This window comes from Acinonyx jubatus, chromosome X, assembly GCF_027475565.1.
Source record: "Acinonyx jubatus isolate Ajub_Pintada_27869175 chromosome X, VMU_Ajub_asm_v1.0, whole genome shotgun sequence".
NCBI lineage: Eukaryota > Metazoa > Chordata > Mammalia > Carnivora > Felidae > Acinonyx > Acinonyx jubatus.
In genome coordinates, this window is record NC_069389.1 from 52,160,698 (window position 1) to 52,177,085 (window position 16,388).

Sequence of the window (16,388 nt, forward strand, 5' to 3'; positions counted from 1 at the left end):
GTTTTGGTTTCGATAGCATTAATTTCTGCTCTAATCTTTATTATTTCCTGTCTTCTGCTTGTTTTGGGTTTTATTTGCTGTTCTTTTTCCAGCTCCTTAAGGCGGAAGGTTAGGTTGTGTATATAAGATCTTTCTTCCTTCTTTAGGAAGGTCTGGATTGCTATATACTTTCCTTTTATGACCACCTTTGCTGCGTCCCAGAGGTTTTGGTTTGTCGTGTTTTAATTTTCATTGACTTCCATATATTTTTAATTTCCTCTTTAACTGCTTGGTTAGCCCATTTATTCTTTAGTAGGATGTTCTTCAGTCTCCAAGTATTTGTTACTTTTCCAAATTTTTTCTTGTGTTTGATTTCGAGTTTCATAGTATGGTCTGAAAATATGCATAGTATGATCTCGATCTTTTTGTACTTACTTAGGGCTGATTTGTGTCTCAGTATATGGTCTATTCTGGAGAACGTTCCATGTACACTGGAAAAGAATGTATATTCTGCTGCTTTAGGATGAAATCTTCTGAATATATCTGTTAAGTCCATCTGGTCCAATTTGTCATTCAAAGCCATTGATTGTTTGTTTATTTTTTGATTAAATGATCTGTCCATTGCTTTGAGTGGAGTGTTGAATCTCCTACTATTATGGTATTACTATTGATGATTTTTTTATGTTTGTGATTAATTGATTTATATATTTGGGTGCTTCCATATTTGGCACATAAGTGTTTATGATTGTTAGGTCTTCTTGGTCTATAGAGCCCTTGATTATGATATAATGCCCTTCTGCATCCTTTGATGCAGTCTTTATTTTAAAGTCTAGATTGTCTGATATCAGTATGGCTACTGTGGCTTTCTTTTGTTGACCATTACCATGACAAATGGTTCTACATTCCCTTATTTTCAATCTGAAGGTGTCTTTAGGTCTAAAGTGGGTCTCTTGTAAACAGCATATATATGGATGTTGTTTCTCATCCATTCTGTTACCCTATGCCTTTTGATTGGAGCATTGAGTCCATTGACATTTAGAGTACTGAAAGACATGAATTTATTGCCATTATGATGCTTATAGAGTTGAGTTTCTGGTGATGTTCTCTGGTCCTTTCTACTCTTTTGTTGCTTCTGGTATACCAAAAGCAATATTTATATATATATATATATATATATATATATATATATATATACACACATACATATATATTTATCTTTTCTCCCCTCAGAAAGTCCCCCTTAAAATTTCTTGCAGGGCTGGTTTAGTGGTCACAAACTCCTTTAATTTTTGTTTGTCTTGGAAACTTTTTTTTATCTCTCCTTCTATTTTGATTGACAGCCTTGCTGGATAAAGAATTCTTGGCTGCATATTCTTCTGCTTCAGCACACTGAATATATCTTGCCACTTCCTTCTGGCCTGCCAAATTTCTGTGGATAAGTCTGCTGCAAACCTGGTCTGTCTTTCCTTGTATATTAGGGACTTTTTTTCCCTTGCTGCATTCATGATTCTCTCCTTGCCTGAGTATTTTGTGAATTTGACTATGATATGTCTTGTTGATGGTCGGTTTTTGTTGAATCTAATGGGAGTCCTCTGTGCTTCCTGGATTTTGACGTCTGTGTCTTTCCCCACGTTGGGAAAGTTTTCCACTATGATTTGCTCACATAACCCTTCTACTGATTCTCTGTTCTGCCTTGTCCATCCTTGCCGCCACTTCATCCATCCATGCTTGCAGCTCAGTTATACCATCTTCAATTTCATTCTGGCTATTTTTTACTTCTTTTTTCTCTGAAGAAAGGGATTCTAATCTATATTCAACTCCAGCTACTATTCTTATTATCGTGATTCTAAATTTTGGTTCAGACATCGTGGTTGTATCTGTGTTGGTTAAATCCCTGGCTGTCGTTTCTCCGTGCTCTTTCTTTTGGGGTGAATTTCTTCATGTTGTCATTTTGAAGGGAGAAAAGGAATTAAAGAGGTAGAAAAATTGAAATTAAAAAATTAAAATAAAAAATATTGAAATTAAAAATTAAACACACACACACACACACAAAAATCAAATAGATGTTAGATCCTAGGTGTGTTGTGTTCTGGGTGTTGAAAGTGGTTTGACAGATTAGAGAAAAATAAAAAAGGGGGGAGGAAATTGAGAATTTGAAAAAATGAATACACTGAAGTAGACTAAAATGAGTTGATAGGGGTAAAGTAGAATTTGAAAAAATATACACAAAAGTTAAAAATGTAGTAGAAAAAATTTAAAAATATATATATTTTTAATAAAAATTAAAAATAAATATGTTTTTTTATTTTCTGTATTTAAGAAAAAATAAAAGAAATGAAAAAGAGAAAAAGAGATAAATAACCGTATGAAAATTTTACAATGTGAATACACTGTATTAGAGTAAAATAAAATGATGGAAGTAAAATAGAATTTGAAAAAACTTACATAACAGCAAAAATATAGTAATAAAAATTAAATAAAATATTTTTAATAGAAATTGAAAATAAAATTGAAGGTTTTCTCTTTCTGCATTCAAGAAAATGAAAAGAAATAAAGAAGAGGAAAAAAGAAAAAGAAAAAAAGGAAATTGAGAATTTTAAAAGGTGAATACACTGAAGTAGATTAAAATAAAATGATGGAAGTAAAGTAGAATTTGAAAAAATTTACACAAAAGTAAAAAGTATAGTAATAAAAATTAAAGATATTTTTAATAAAAATTGAAAATAAAAATGAACTTTTTCTCTTTCTCTATTCAAGAAATAGAAAAGAATTGTAAAAGAGAAAAAGGAAAAAGAAAAAAAAAGAAAATTGAATAGATGAACCTGGTAACAGATTGAAGTAAGACTGAAATTGCTTTAGAAGTCAGTCTATGTAGCTCTTTATAGTCCATAAATTAAGTTGGCGCTGAGACTTGTGTTCTTCACGAGCGAGGTTGTCCCAGTTGGGCGGGTCTCAGGGTAACAGCTCCACTCTCCACTAGGTGGCGCTCCTAGCCTACTGGGGTGGATTGTTGCAGGTCGTAGGTGCATATGCACATGCATAGGAACAGTGAAAATGGCCCCACCCGGCTACCCAGTCTGTTCTCCCAGATCAGCAATCGCGCACCTGTCCTCTGTCTTCAGCTCTTGTCCACTCCGCACTTCTTCACTCTCCGTGACTAGGCCCCAGGCAGCACCTCTCCCAAGCCTTGCCTCAGATGTGGCTATTTTCCCCAGCTCCCTACTTCTGAAGGACTGTGGCTTTGGCCCATTCCTCCCCTCTGCAGGAGGGTCTCGCTGAGAAATGGCTGAAATAGCAATGGCCAAATATTGGCTGCACCCAGGTATGCCCACTGGACCCTGTAGTTGTCGGTGCCCCTAGACTGTGGCCAGGTGCCAGCCCATTCCAGAAAATGTTCACAAGACAGTGTAGCAGTAGTGTCTCAGGGATTATGGAAAATCACAACACACATCTGACACCAGGCTTCATTCACCCTTAAGGATCTTGCCCCAGCACCAGCGAATGTGGCCACCTTCTGGGGTCTGCTGGGACCAGGTGGCATCAACAGTCTCTACAAAATGTCCTTCCAGCAGTGGAACCGCTTATCACAGTGTGGTCCGAGAACCTCCCGGACCCCACTCTGTTCCTGGGGATTTGCCTTTCCCACCAGAGCACTGCCAGGTATCGAGCTGCAGAGTTGCAACCTTTGCACTCCCCTTGTTTACAATCTTAATGGAATTTAAACCCTCTCCTTTCTCCTTTCTCCGTTTTTAGTTTAGACCCTGTGGCTGTTTCCAATTTTCCACTTTCTCTACAGCTGCTCTTGGGGAGGGGTGATTTTTCTGTATTCTCCCCTCCTCCCCAGTCTTTATCCTTTCTCCACCCACAAAAGCAGTTCCCTACCTTTCGGGGCTTCTTGTTCCCCAAGTTCAGCTGTCTGCACTGCACATGTACCTGCTGAATTCTGTGGTTCAGGTTGTGCAGATTGTTGTGTTAATCCTCAGATCAGTTTCTATGTGTGTATGATGGTTCAGTGTTGGTCTGGTTGTATTTTATGGACGTGAGACACACAAAAAGCTTCAATGCTGTTCCGCCATCTTGGTTCCTCCCCTCACTTTAAATTTTTTAAAAATGTTTACTTATTTATTTTTAAAAACAGAGAGAGAGAGAGAGAAAGAGAGAGAGAGAGAGAAGGGTGGGGAGGGGCAGAGAGAGAGGGAGATAGAGAATCCCAAGCAGGCTCTGTGCTGTCAGTTCAGAGCCTAATGCAGGGCTTGATACCATGAAACCATAAGATGATGACCTGAACCAAAAGCAAGAGTCAGACACTCAACCAAATAAGCCATCCAGGTGCCCCTCCCATCATTTTCAGTGTATAGATGTCTTTAGGTCTAAAATGTGTCTGTTTAAGCAGCATGTAGATGGGTCCCGTTTTATTCCAAATTGTCACCCTATGTTTTTTATTGGACCATTTAATCCATTTGCATTCAAATAATTATTGAGATATATATATATATATATATATATATATATATATTGCCATTTTATTACTTGTTTTGTCATTATTTCTGAAGATTTTCTCTGTGCCTTCCTTATCTTTCTTTCTTTTGTGTTTTGCTGATTTTCTTTGGTGGTATCTTAAATTTCTTTCTCTTTCTCTTTTCATATTATTAGTGTTTTTTGATGTATGGTTACCATTAAATTTGTATATAATCTCTTCTGCATGTAACATTCTATATTAAGTTGGTGATCCTTTAAATTTGAACCCATTCTTACTCCTCCTCTACCCAAGTTCTAGGTAAATTTTGTCATATTTTACATCCTTTTATTTGTGAATTCATTGACTTATTTTAACAGAAATATGTTTTTTTACTACTTTTATGTTACCTACATTCATAATTTCACTTTTGGTCTCTCCTTTCCACTCCAAGAGTCCCCTCTAATATTTCTTGCAGGGTTGGTTTAGCCATCACGTACTCTTTTATTTTTTGTTTCTCTTAGTATGGATCTGCTTTTGTTGATTTGTTTGGGGGTGCCCTGTGACTCCTGGATCTGGATATGTTTCCCTCCCCACATTAGGGAAGCTTTCAGCTATTATTTCTTCAAATAAGTTCTGTGTTCTCTTTCATCTCTTATTCTTCTAGGTCTCCTATAATACAAATATTATTATGTTTGATGGAGTCACTAAGTCTATTCTTGTTTTGCATAATTTTTTTTCTGTCTTTTGCTCAACTTGATTACTTTCCATTATTCTGTCTTCTGGGCCATTACTTTGTTCCTCTGCTTTTTGAACCTCCTGTTCATGTGTGCTTCTCACTTCATTTATTGAGCCATTTATCTCTGCTAGCTATGTTATTCCCTATCTCTGTGGTAATGGTCTTAATGATGTTCTCCACTCTTTTCTCAAGTCAAGTGAGTATCCTTATAATCATTTCTTTAAAATTTCCATCAGATATATTATGTCTGTTTCAGTTAGATCTTCAGTCATAACCTTGTTCTATTGTTTTATTTGGGACAAATTCCTGTTTTCAGCACAGAGCCTGACGCGGGGCTTGAACTCACAGACTGTGAGATCATGACCTGAGCCGAAGTCGGACGCCAAACCGACTAAGCCACCCAGACGCCCCTGTGCAGTGTTCTTTAGATGTCTAATTGGTTTATAGTGTTTAAGTCTCCTATTCCCTTCCATTTATCTTCATATTTGTTCTATCCATTATTTAAATTGGCTATTGAAGTCTCCAACTATGGTTGAAAGCATATTTATTTCTTCAATTCAGTCATTTTTGACTCATGTGATTTGGGACTCTCTGTTAGGGTCATGTATGTTTCTAATTGACATATCTTCCTGATTGATTTTTCTCATTATAAAATGCCCTTCCATGTATTAAGTGGATGCATATTTATTGAATTACAATTAGTTCTATATTAGTTTCAGGCATGCAATATACTGATTCAACAATTATATACATTACTCAGTGCTCGTCAAAATAAGTGTACTCTTTATTCACTTTATCTATTTCCTGCAATGACCTTCCCTCTGGCAACCACTAGTTTCTCCATAATTACAAATTGTTTTTATTTGTTTGTTTGTTTCTCTATTTTATTTTTACTTTGAGCATTTATATTTTTTCTTAAATTCCACATATGAGTGAAATCATATGTTATCTGTCTTTCTCAGATGACATATCACTTAGCATTATATGCTCTAGATCCATCCATGTTGTTTCCAATGGCAAGATTCTTTTTATTGATGAGGAATATTCTGTCGTATATAAATATCACATTTTATTTATCCATTCATCTATGGATGAACACTTGTGTTGCATTCATATTTGGACTATTATAAATAATGCTTCAATAAACATATGGATGCATATATCTTTTCAAATTAGAGTTTTTGCACTCCTTGGGTAAATATTCAGTAGTAAAATTTCTGGGTCACATAGTAATTCTATTTTTAATTTTATTTATGAACCTCCACATTGTTTTCCAGAATACCTGCACCAGTTTTCATTACCACCCTTAGTACACAAGAGTTCCTTAATCTCCACATCCTTGTCAACTTTTTGTTTCTTGTGTTTTTTATTTTAGCCATTCTGACAGATGTGAGGGGACATCTCATTGTGGTTTTGATTTGCATTTCCCTGATGATTTGTGATGTTGATCATCTTTTCTTTCCCTTTTTTTTAAAGATTATGTATTTTGAGATAGAGAGCGATCAAGTTGGGAAGGAGCAGAGAGAGAGGGAGAGAGAATCCCAAGCAGGCTCCACTTTCAGTGCAGAGACTGACATAGGGCTTGATCTCACAAACTGTAAGATCATGACCTGAGCTGAAATCAAGAGTTGAACGCTTAACTGACTGAGCCACCCAGGCACCCCTGCATCTTTTCATGTGTCTTTTGGTCGGATGTATGTCTTCTTTGAAGAAATATCTGTTCATATCTTTGGCCTATTTTTAATTGAATTATTTGTTTTTAAGTGTAGAATTGTATAAGCTCTTTATATAATTTAGTAGGTTGTCTTTTAATTTTGTTGATTGTTTCCTTGCAGTGGAAAAGCTTTTTATTTTGATATAGTCCCAATAACTTATTTTTGATTTTGTTTTCTTTGCCAAAGAAGCATATCAATAAAAATGTTGCTATGGTTGCTGTCAGAGAAATTACTACCTTTGTCCCCTTCTATGATTTTTATGGTTTCAGAACTCGTATTTAGGGCTTAAATCCATTTTGGGTTTATTTTTGTGTATGGTATAAGAAAACAGTCCACTTTCATTCCTTTGCATGTAGCTGTACAGTTTTCCCAGCACAATATGTTGACTAGACTGTCTTTTCCCATTGAATATTCTTGCCTCCTTTATTGAAGATTGGTTAAGTTTATAGCTAGGTATTTTATTATTTTTGGTCCATGTAATTGACCATATAATTGTGAGTTTATTCCTGGGTTATCTATTCTGTTTTATTGATCTCTGTATCTATTTTTGTGACAATATCATAGTGTTGTGATTACTAAAGCTTTGTACTATATCTTGAAATCTGAGTTTGTGATACCTCCAACTGTTTTCTTCTTTCTCAAAATTCTTCTTCCATTTGGGATATTTTGTAACTACAAAGTTCCATACAAATTTTAGGATTTTTTGTTCTATTTATGTGAAAAATGCTACTGGTATTTTGATAAGGATTGAAATAAATGTGTAGACTACTTTGTGTAGTATAGATATATTCACAATATTTGAGATTCCAATCCATTAGCATAAAATATCTTTCCATTTGTTTGTGTCATATTCAAATTCTTTCACCAGTGTTTTATGGTTTTCAGAGTACAGGTCTTTCATCTTGTTGGTTAAGTTTATAGCTAGGTATTTTATTATTTTTGGTCCAATTGTAAATGGGATTTTTTTCTTAAATCCTCTTTCTGCTACTTTATTATTAGTGTATAGAAATGCAAACAATTTCTGTATATTGATTTTGTGTCCTTTGTCCTTACTGAAATCATTTATCAGCTCTAGTAGTTTTTGGTGGAGTTTTTAGGGTTTTCTTTATATATTATCTTGTCACCTGCAAAGAGCGAAAGTTTTACCTCTTCTTTGTAAATTTGGATGCTTTTTTTATTCCTTGTCTAATTAGAGTGGCTAAAATTTCCAGTACCGTGTTCAATAAAAGGGGGAGATGGACACCTGAGTGGCTCAGTTGGTTGGGCGTCCAACTTCGGCTCAGGTCATGATCTCACGGTTTGTGGGTTTGAGCTCCATATCGGGCTCTGTGCTGACAGCTCAGAGCCTCGAGCCTGCCTCTGATTCTGTGTCTCCCTCTCTCTTTGCCCCTCCCCGGCTCATGCACTGTCTCTCTCTCTCAGAAATAAATGTAAAAAACAATTTAAAAATGGGGAGATTAACATCCTTGTCTTGTTTCTGACCTCAGGGGAAACACTCAGTTTTTCTCCACTGAGTATGATGTAGGCTATGAGTTTTTGATATATATGACATTTATTTTGTTGAGGTATATTTCCTCTAAACCTGCTTTGCTAAATGTTTTTATCATGAATGGATATTGTACTGTGTCAAATGGTTTTCCCTCACCTATTACAATGATTATATGGTTTTGATTCTTAATCTTCTTGACGTGATATATCATGTTGATTCATTTGCAAATATTGAACCACTCTTGCATTCCAGGGGTAAATTCTACTTTATCATGATGAATGATGTTTTTAATATTTTGTTAGAGATCGTTGGCTAATATTTTTTGAGGATTTTTGTGTCTATGTTCTTCAGATGTTGACCAGTATTTCTCTTTTTTTAAGTGTCTTTATCTGGTTTTTGTATCAGAATAATGTTGGCCTCATGGAATAAATGTGGAAACTTTCCTTTGCCTTCATTTTTTTTGAGTATTTTGTGAAGAATAAATGTTAACTCTTTTGATATTTTTAAAAATTTACCTGTGAACTCATCTGGTCCTGGACTTTTTATTTAAGTTTTTATTTAAATTTCAATTAGTTAACTTACAATGTAATATTAGTTTCAGGTGAAAATATAGTGATTTAGCACTTCCATACAACATCTGGTGCTCATGAAGAGTACACTCCTAAAACCCCATCACCTATTTAACCCATTCCCCCACCCTTCTCCACTCTGGTTAGCCAGCAGTTTTTTCTCCATAGCTAAGGGTCTGTTTCTTGGTTTGCCTTTCTGTTTTTTCTTTGCTTGTTTCTTTTTTTTCTTAAATTACACATATGAGTGAAATCATAATTCATTTGTCTTTTTTTGACTGATTTGTTTCACTTAGCAAAATACCCTTTAGCTCCATCCACATTGCTGCAAAAATCAAGATTTCATTCTTGTTTATAGCTGAGTAAAATTCCATTACACACACACACACACACACACACACACACATCTGGTGCATGTATCCCTTTGAATTAGCATTTTTGTATCCTTTGGGTAAATACCTACCAGTGCAAATTCTGGTTCATAGGGTATTTCTATTTTTAAGTTTTTGAGGAACCTCAATACTGTGTTCCAGAGTGGCTGCACTAGTTTGCATTTCCACCAACAGGGTAAGGTGGTTCCCCTTTCTCCACATCCTAGCCAACATCTATTATTTCCTGTGTTGTATTTTAGCAAATTAGACAGGTGAGAGGTGATATATCATTGTATTTTTGATTTACAGTTCCCTGATGATGAGTGATGCTATGCATCTTTTCATATTTCTGTTGGTCTGTATGTCTTCTTTGGAAAAATGTCTATTCGTGTCTTCTGCACATTTTTTAATTATATTTTTCATTTTTAGGGTGTTGAGTTTTAAAAGTTCTTTATATATTTTGGATAGTAACCTTTTATCAGATTTGCCATTTCCAAATACTTTCTTCCATCCCGTATGTTGCCGTTATAGTTTTGTTGATTATGTCCTTCCTTGTGGCAGAAGTTTTGTATTTTGATGAATCTGCACTTTTATTTGTTGGGAGTCATTTGTTTTTTATTTTTTACTAGTGATTTAATTTCATGGCTGGTAATTGGTCTGTTCAGATTTTCTATTTCTTCCTGATTCAATTTTGGGAGGAAATAAGTTTGTTATGTTATAATCCTTTGTATTTATGTAATGTCAGTTGTTATTTCTCCCCTTTAAATTCTGATTTTGTTTACTTGAATTCTCTCTGTCTCTCTCTCTGTCTCCCTCTGTCTCTGTCTCTCTGTCTCTCTGTCTCTCTCTCTCTCTCTCTCTGAGTCTGGTTAAGGCTTATCAGTTTTATTGATATTTTTAAAGAACCAGCTCTTGCATTCATTGATCTGTGTTAGTTTTTTTTTTTATTTCAAGTATTTTTGCTCTCATTTTTATTTTTTTTCTCCTTCTTGGAATTTTGTTTGTTGTACTTTTTCTAGAAAATTTAGGTGTAAGTTTAAGTTGTTCATTTGAGGGTTTTATTGTTTCTTGTGATAAGTCTGTATTGCTATAAACTTCCCTTTCAAAACAGCTTTTGCTACATGACAAAAACTTTGAATGGGTGTGTTTTTATTTTAACTTACCCATATGTAATTTTTTATTTCTTCTTTGATTCTTGGTTGACCCATTCAGTGTTTAGTAGCATGATATCTAACCTCCATGTATGTGTGTTTTCTTCTGATCTTTTCCTTGTGATTGATTCCTAGTTTCAGAGCTTGTTGGAAAGAAAACGTGCATGGTAAGAATTCAATCTTCTAAAATTTTTTAAGACTTGTTTTGTGGCCTAACATGTGGCCTATTCTGGAGAATGTTCCATATGCATGTGGAAACAATTTGTAGTATGCTATTTTAGGATGAAACGTTCTGAATATATTTTTATCTCCATCTGGCCCAGTGTATCATAAAACATAATTATTTCCTTGTTGGTTTTCTTTTTTTTTCAATATATGAAATTTATTGTAAAATTGGTTTCCATACAACACCCAGTGCTCATCCCAAAAGGTGCCCTCCTCAATACCCATCACACACCCTCCCCTACCTCCCACCCCCCAACAACCCTCAGTTTTTTCTCAGTTTTTAACAGTCTCTTATGCTTTGGCTCTCTCCCACTCTAACCTCTTTTTTTTTTCCTTCCCATCCCCCATGGGTTTCTGTTAAGTTTCTCAAGATCTACATAAGACTGAAACCATATGGTATCTGTCTTTCTCTGTATGGCTTATTTCACTTAGCATCACACTCTCCAGTTCCATCCATGTTGCTACAAAAGGCCATATTTCATTCTTTCTCATTGCCACGTAGTATTCCATTGTGTATATAAACCACAATTTCTTTATCCATTCATCAGTTGATGGACATTTAGGCTCTTTCCATAATTTGGCTATTGTTGAGAGTGCTGCTATAAACATTGGGGTACAAGTGCCCCTATGCATCAGTACTCCTGTATCCCTTGGGGCAATTCCTAGCAGTGCTATTGCTGGGTCATAGGGTAGGTCTATTTTTAATTCTCTGAGGAACCTCCACACTGCTTTCCAGAGTGGCTGCGCCAATTTGCATTCCCACCTACAGTGAAAGAGGGTTCCCATTTCTCCACATCCTCTCCAGCATCTATAGTCTCCTGATTTGTTCATTTTGGCCACTCTGACTGGCGTGAGGTGATATCTGAGTGTGGTTTTGATTTGTATTTCCCTGATAAGGAGCGACGTTGAACATCTTTTCATGTGCCTGTTGGCCATCCGGATGTCTTCTTTAGAGAAGTGTCTATTCATGTTTTCTGCCCATTTCTTCACTGGGTTATTTGTTTTTCGGGTGTGGAGTTTGGTGAGCTCTTTATAGATTTTGGAAACTAGCCCTTTGTCCGATATGTCATTTGCAAATATCTTTTCCCATTCCGTTGGTTGCCTTGTAGTTTTGTTGGTTGTTTCCTTTGCTGTGCAGAAGCTTTTTATCTTCATAAGGTCCCAGTAGTTCATTTTTGCTTTTAATTCCCTTGCCTTTGGGGATGTGTCTAATAAGAGATTGCTATGGCTGAGGTCAGAGAGGTCTTTTCCTGCTTTCTCCTCTAGGGTTTAGATGGTTTCCTGTCTCACATTCAGGTCCTTTATCCATTTTGAGTTTATTTTTGTGAATGGTGTGAGAAAGTGGTCTAGTTTCAACCTTCAGCATGTTGCTGTCCAGTTCTCCCAGCACCATTTGTTAAAGAGACTGTCTTTTTTCCATTGGATGTTCTTTCCTGCTTTGTCAAAATGAGTTGGCCATACGTTTGTGGGTCTAGTTCTGGGGTTTCTATTCTATTCCATTGGTCTATGTGTCTGTTTGTGTGCCAATACCATGCTGTCTTGATGATGACAGCTTTGTAGTAGAGGCTAAAGTATGGGATTGTGATGCCTCCTGCTTTGGTCTTCTTCTTCAGAATTACTTTGGCTATTCGGGGCCTTTTGTGGTTCCATATGAATTTTAGGACTGCTTGTTCTAGTTTCGAGAAGAATGCAGGTGCAATTTTGATTGGGATTGCATTGAATGTGTAGATAGCTTTGGGTAGTATTGACATTTTGACAATATTTATTCTTCCAATCCATGAGCAGGGAATGTCTTTCTATTCCTTTATATCTTCTTCAACTACGTTCATATGCTTTCTATAGTTTTCAGCATACAGATCTTTTACATCCTTGGTTAGATTTATTCCCAAGTATTTTATGCTTCTTGGTGCAATTGTGAATGGGATCAGTTTCTTTATTTGTCTTTCTGTTGCATAATTGTTAGTGTATAAGAATGCAACTGATTTCTGTACATTGATTTTGTATCCTGCAACTTTGCTGAATTCATGTATCAGTTCTAGCAGACTTCTGGTGGAGTCTATCGGATTTTCCATGTGTAATATCATGTCATCTGCAAAAAGCGAAAGCTTGACTTTATCTTTGCCAATTTTGATGCCTTTGATTTCCTTTTGTTGTTTGCTGATGCTAGAACTTCCAGCACTATGTTAAACAACAGCGGTGAGAGTGGGCATCCCTGTCGTGTTCCTGATCTCAGGGGAAAAGCTCTCTGTTTTTCCCTGTTGAGGATGATGTTAGCTGTGGGCTTTTCATAAATGGATTTTATGATGTTTAAGTATGTTCCTTCTATCCTGACTTTCTCAAGGGTTTTTATTAAGAAAGGGTGCTGGATTTTGTCAAAGGCTTTTTCTGCATCAATTGACAGGATCATATGGTTCTTCTCTTTTCTTTTATTAATGTGATGTATCACGGTTGATTTGCGGATGTTGAACCACCCCTGCATCCCAGGAATGAATCCCACTTGATCATGGTGAATAATTCTTTTTATATGCTGTTGAATTCTATTTGCTAGTATCTTACTGAGAATTTTTGCATCCATATTCATCAGGGATATTGGCCTGTAGTTCTCTTTTTTTACTGGGTCTCTGTCTGGTTTAGGAATCAAAGGAATACTGGCTTCATAGACTGAGTCTGGAAGTTTTCCTTCCCTTTCTATTTCTTGGAATAGCTTGAGAAGGATTGGTATTATCTCTGCTTTTAACATCTGGTAGAACTCCCCTGGGAAGCCATCTGGTCCTGGACTCTTATTTGTTGGGAGATTTTTGATAACCGATTCAATTTATTCGCTGGTTATGGGTCTGTTCAAGCTTTCTCTTTCCTCCTGATTGACTTTTGGAAGCATATGGGTGTTTAGGAATTTGTCCATTTCTTCCAGGTTGTCTAATTTGTTGGCATATAATTTTTCATAGTATTCCCTGATAATTGTTTGTATCTCTGAGGGCTTGGTTGTAATAATTCCATTTTCATTCATGATTTTATCTATTTGGGTCATCTCCCTTTTCTTTTTGAGAAGCCTGGCTAGAGGTTTGTCAATTTTGTTTATTTTTTCAAAAAACCAACTCTTGGTTTCGTTGATCTGCTCTACAGTTTTTTTAGATTCTATATTGTTTATTTGTGCTCTGATCTTTATTATTTCTCTTCTGCTGGGTTTAGGCTGCCTTTGCTGTTCTGCTTCTAGTTCTTTTAGGTGTGCTGTTAGATTTTGTATTTGGGATTTTTCTTGTTTCTTGAGATAGGCCTGGATTGTGATGTGTTTTACTCTCAGGACTGCCTTCGCTGCATCCCAAAGCGTCTGGATTGTTGTATTTTCATTTTCATTTGTTTCCATATATTTTTTAATTTCTTCTCTAATTGCCTGGTTGACCCACTCATTCTTCAGTAGGGTGTTCTTTAACCTCCCTGCTTTTGGAGGTTTTCCAGACTTTCTCCTGTGGTTGATTTCAAGGTTCATAGCAATGTGGTCTGAAGGTATGCACAGTATGATTTCAATTCTTGTATACTTATGAAAGGCTATTTGTGACCCAGTATATGATCTATCTTGGAGAATGTTCCATGTGCACTCGAGAAGAAAGTATGTTCTTTTGCTTTGGGAGGCAGAGTTCTAAATAGATCTGTCAAGTCCATCTGATCCAAAATATCATTCAGGGCCCTTGTTTCTTTATTGACCATGTGTCTAGATGATCTATCCATTTCTGTAAGTGGAATGTTAAAGTCCCCTGCAATTACCACAGTCTTCTCAATAAGGTTGCTTATGTTTATGAGTAATTGTTTTATATATTATGGGGCTCCGGTATTTGGCGCATAGACATTTATAATTGTTAGCTCTTCCTGGTGGATAGACCCTGTAACTATTATATAATGTCCTTCTTCATATCTTGTTACAGCCTTTAATTTAAAGTCTAGTTTGTCTGATATAAGTATGGCTTCTCCAGCTTTTTTTGGCCTCCAGTAGCATGATAAATAGTTCTCCATCCCCTCACTCTCAATCTAAAGGTGTCCTCAGGTCTAAAATGAGTCTCTTGTAGACAGCAAATAGATGGGTCTTGTTTTTTTATCCATTCTGATACCCTATGTCTTTTGGTTGGCACATTTAGTCCATTTACATTCAGTGTTATTATAGAAAGATACGGGTTTAGAGTCATTGTGATGTCTGTATGTTTTATGCTTGTAGTGATGTCCCTGGTACTTTGTCTCACAGGACCCCCCTTAGGATCTCTTGTAGGGCTGGTTTAGTGGTGACAGATTCCTTCAGTTTTTGTTTGTTTGGGAAGACCTTTATCTCTCCTTCTATTCTAAATGACAGACTTGCTGGATAAAGGATTCTCGGCTGCATATTTTTTCTGTTTAGCACACTGAAAATCTCGTGCCAATCCTTTCTGGCCTGCCAAGTTTCAAAAGAGAGATCAGTCACGAGTCTTACAGGTCTCCCTTTATAAGTTAGGGCACGTTTATCCCTTGCTGCTTTCAGAATTTTCTCTTTATCCTTGTATTTTGCCAGTTTCACTATGATATGTCATGCAGAAGATTGATTCAAATTACGTCTGAAGGGAGTTCTCTGTGCCTCTTGGATTTCAATGCCTTTTTCCTTCCCCAGTTCAGGGAAGTTCTCAGCTATTATTTCTTCAAGTACACCTTCAGCACCTTTCCCTCTCTCTTCCTCCTCTGGGATACCAATTATGCGTATATTATTTCTTTTTAGTGTATCACTTAGTTCTCTAATTTTCCCCTCATACTCCTGGATTTTTTTATCTCTCTTTTTCTCAGCTTCCTCTTTTTCCATAACTTTATCTTCTAGTTCACCTATTCTCTCCTCTGCCTCTTCAATCCGAGCCGTAGTTGTCTCCATTTTATTTTGCATTTCGTTTAAAGCGTTTTTCAGCTCTTCCTGACTGTTCCTTAGTCCCTTGATCTCTGTAGCAAGAGATTCTCTGCTGTCCTCTATACTGTTTTCAAGCCCAGCGATTAATTTTATGACTGTTATTCTAAATTCACTTTCTGTTATATTATTTAAATCCTTTTTGATCAGTTCATTAGCTGTTGTTATTTCCTGGAGATTCTTTTGAGGGGAATTATTCCGTTTGGTCATTTTGGATAGTCCCTGGAGTGGTGAGGATCTGCAGGGCACTTCCCCTGTGCTGTGGTGTATAACTGGAGTTGGTGGGCAGGGCCGCAGTCAGACCTGATGTCTGCCTCCATCCCACCACTGGGGCCACAGTCAGACTGGTGTGTGCCTTCTCTTCCCCTTTCCTAGGGGCGGGATTCACTGTGGGGTGGCGTGGCCCATCTGGGCTACTTGCACACTGCCAGGCTTGTGGTGCTGGGGATCTGGCGTATTAGCTGGGGTGGGTAGGCAAGGTGCACAGGGGCAGGAGGGGCAGACTTAGCTCGCGTCTCCTTAGGTGATCCTTTTCAGGAGGGGCCCTGTGGCAGCGGGAGGGAGTCAGATCTGCTGCCGGAGGTTTGGCTCCACAGAAGCATGGCATTGGGTGTTTGCGCGGAGCGAGCAAGTGCCCTGGCAGGAACTGGTTCCCTTTGGGATTTTGGCTGGGGGATGGGTGAGGGAGATGGCGCTGGCGAGAGCCTTTGTTCCTCACCATACTGAGCTCTGTCGTCCGGGGGCTCAGCAGCTCTCCCTCCCTTTGTCCTCCAGCCTTCCCGCTT

General features: G+C 37.0%; 1 protein-coding gene across 1 annotated transcript in view; it reads right to left on the reverse strand.

The window, feature by feature from the left end:
* Nucleotides 1-1,207: 1,207 nt before the first annotated feature.
* Nucleotides 1,208-16,388, reverse strand: part of EDA2R (ectodysplasin A2 receptor) — a 112,158-nt gene continuing 96,977 nt past the window's right edge. Inside the window, exon 4 of the mRNA XM_053202410.1 lies at nucleotides 1,208-1,915. Within this exon, the coding sequence (XP_053058385.1) occupies nucleotides 1,866-1,915 (50 nt within the window). The 3' untranslated portion in view covers nucleotides 1,208-1,865. The remainder of the gene's footprint in view (nucleotides 1,916-16,388) is intronic.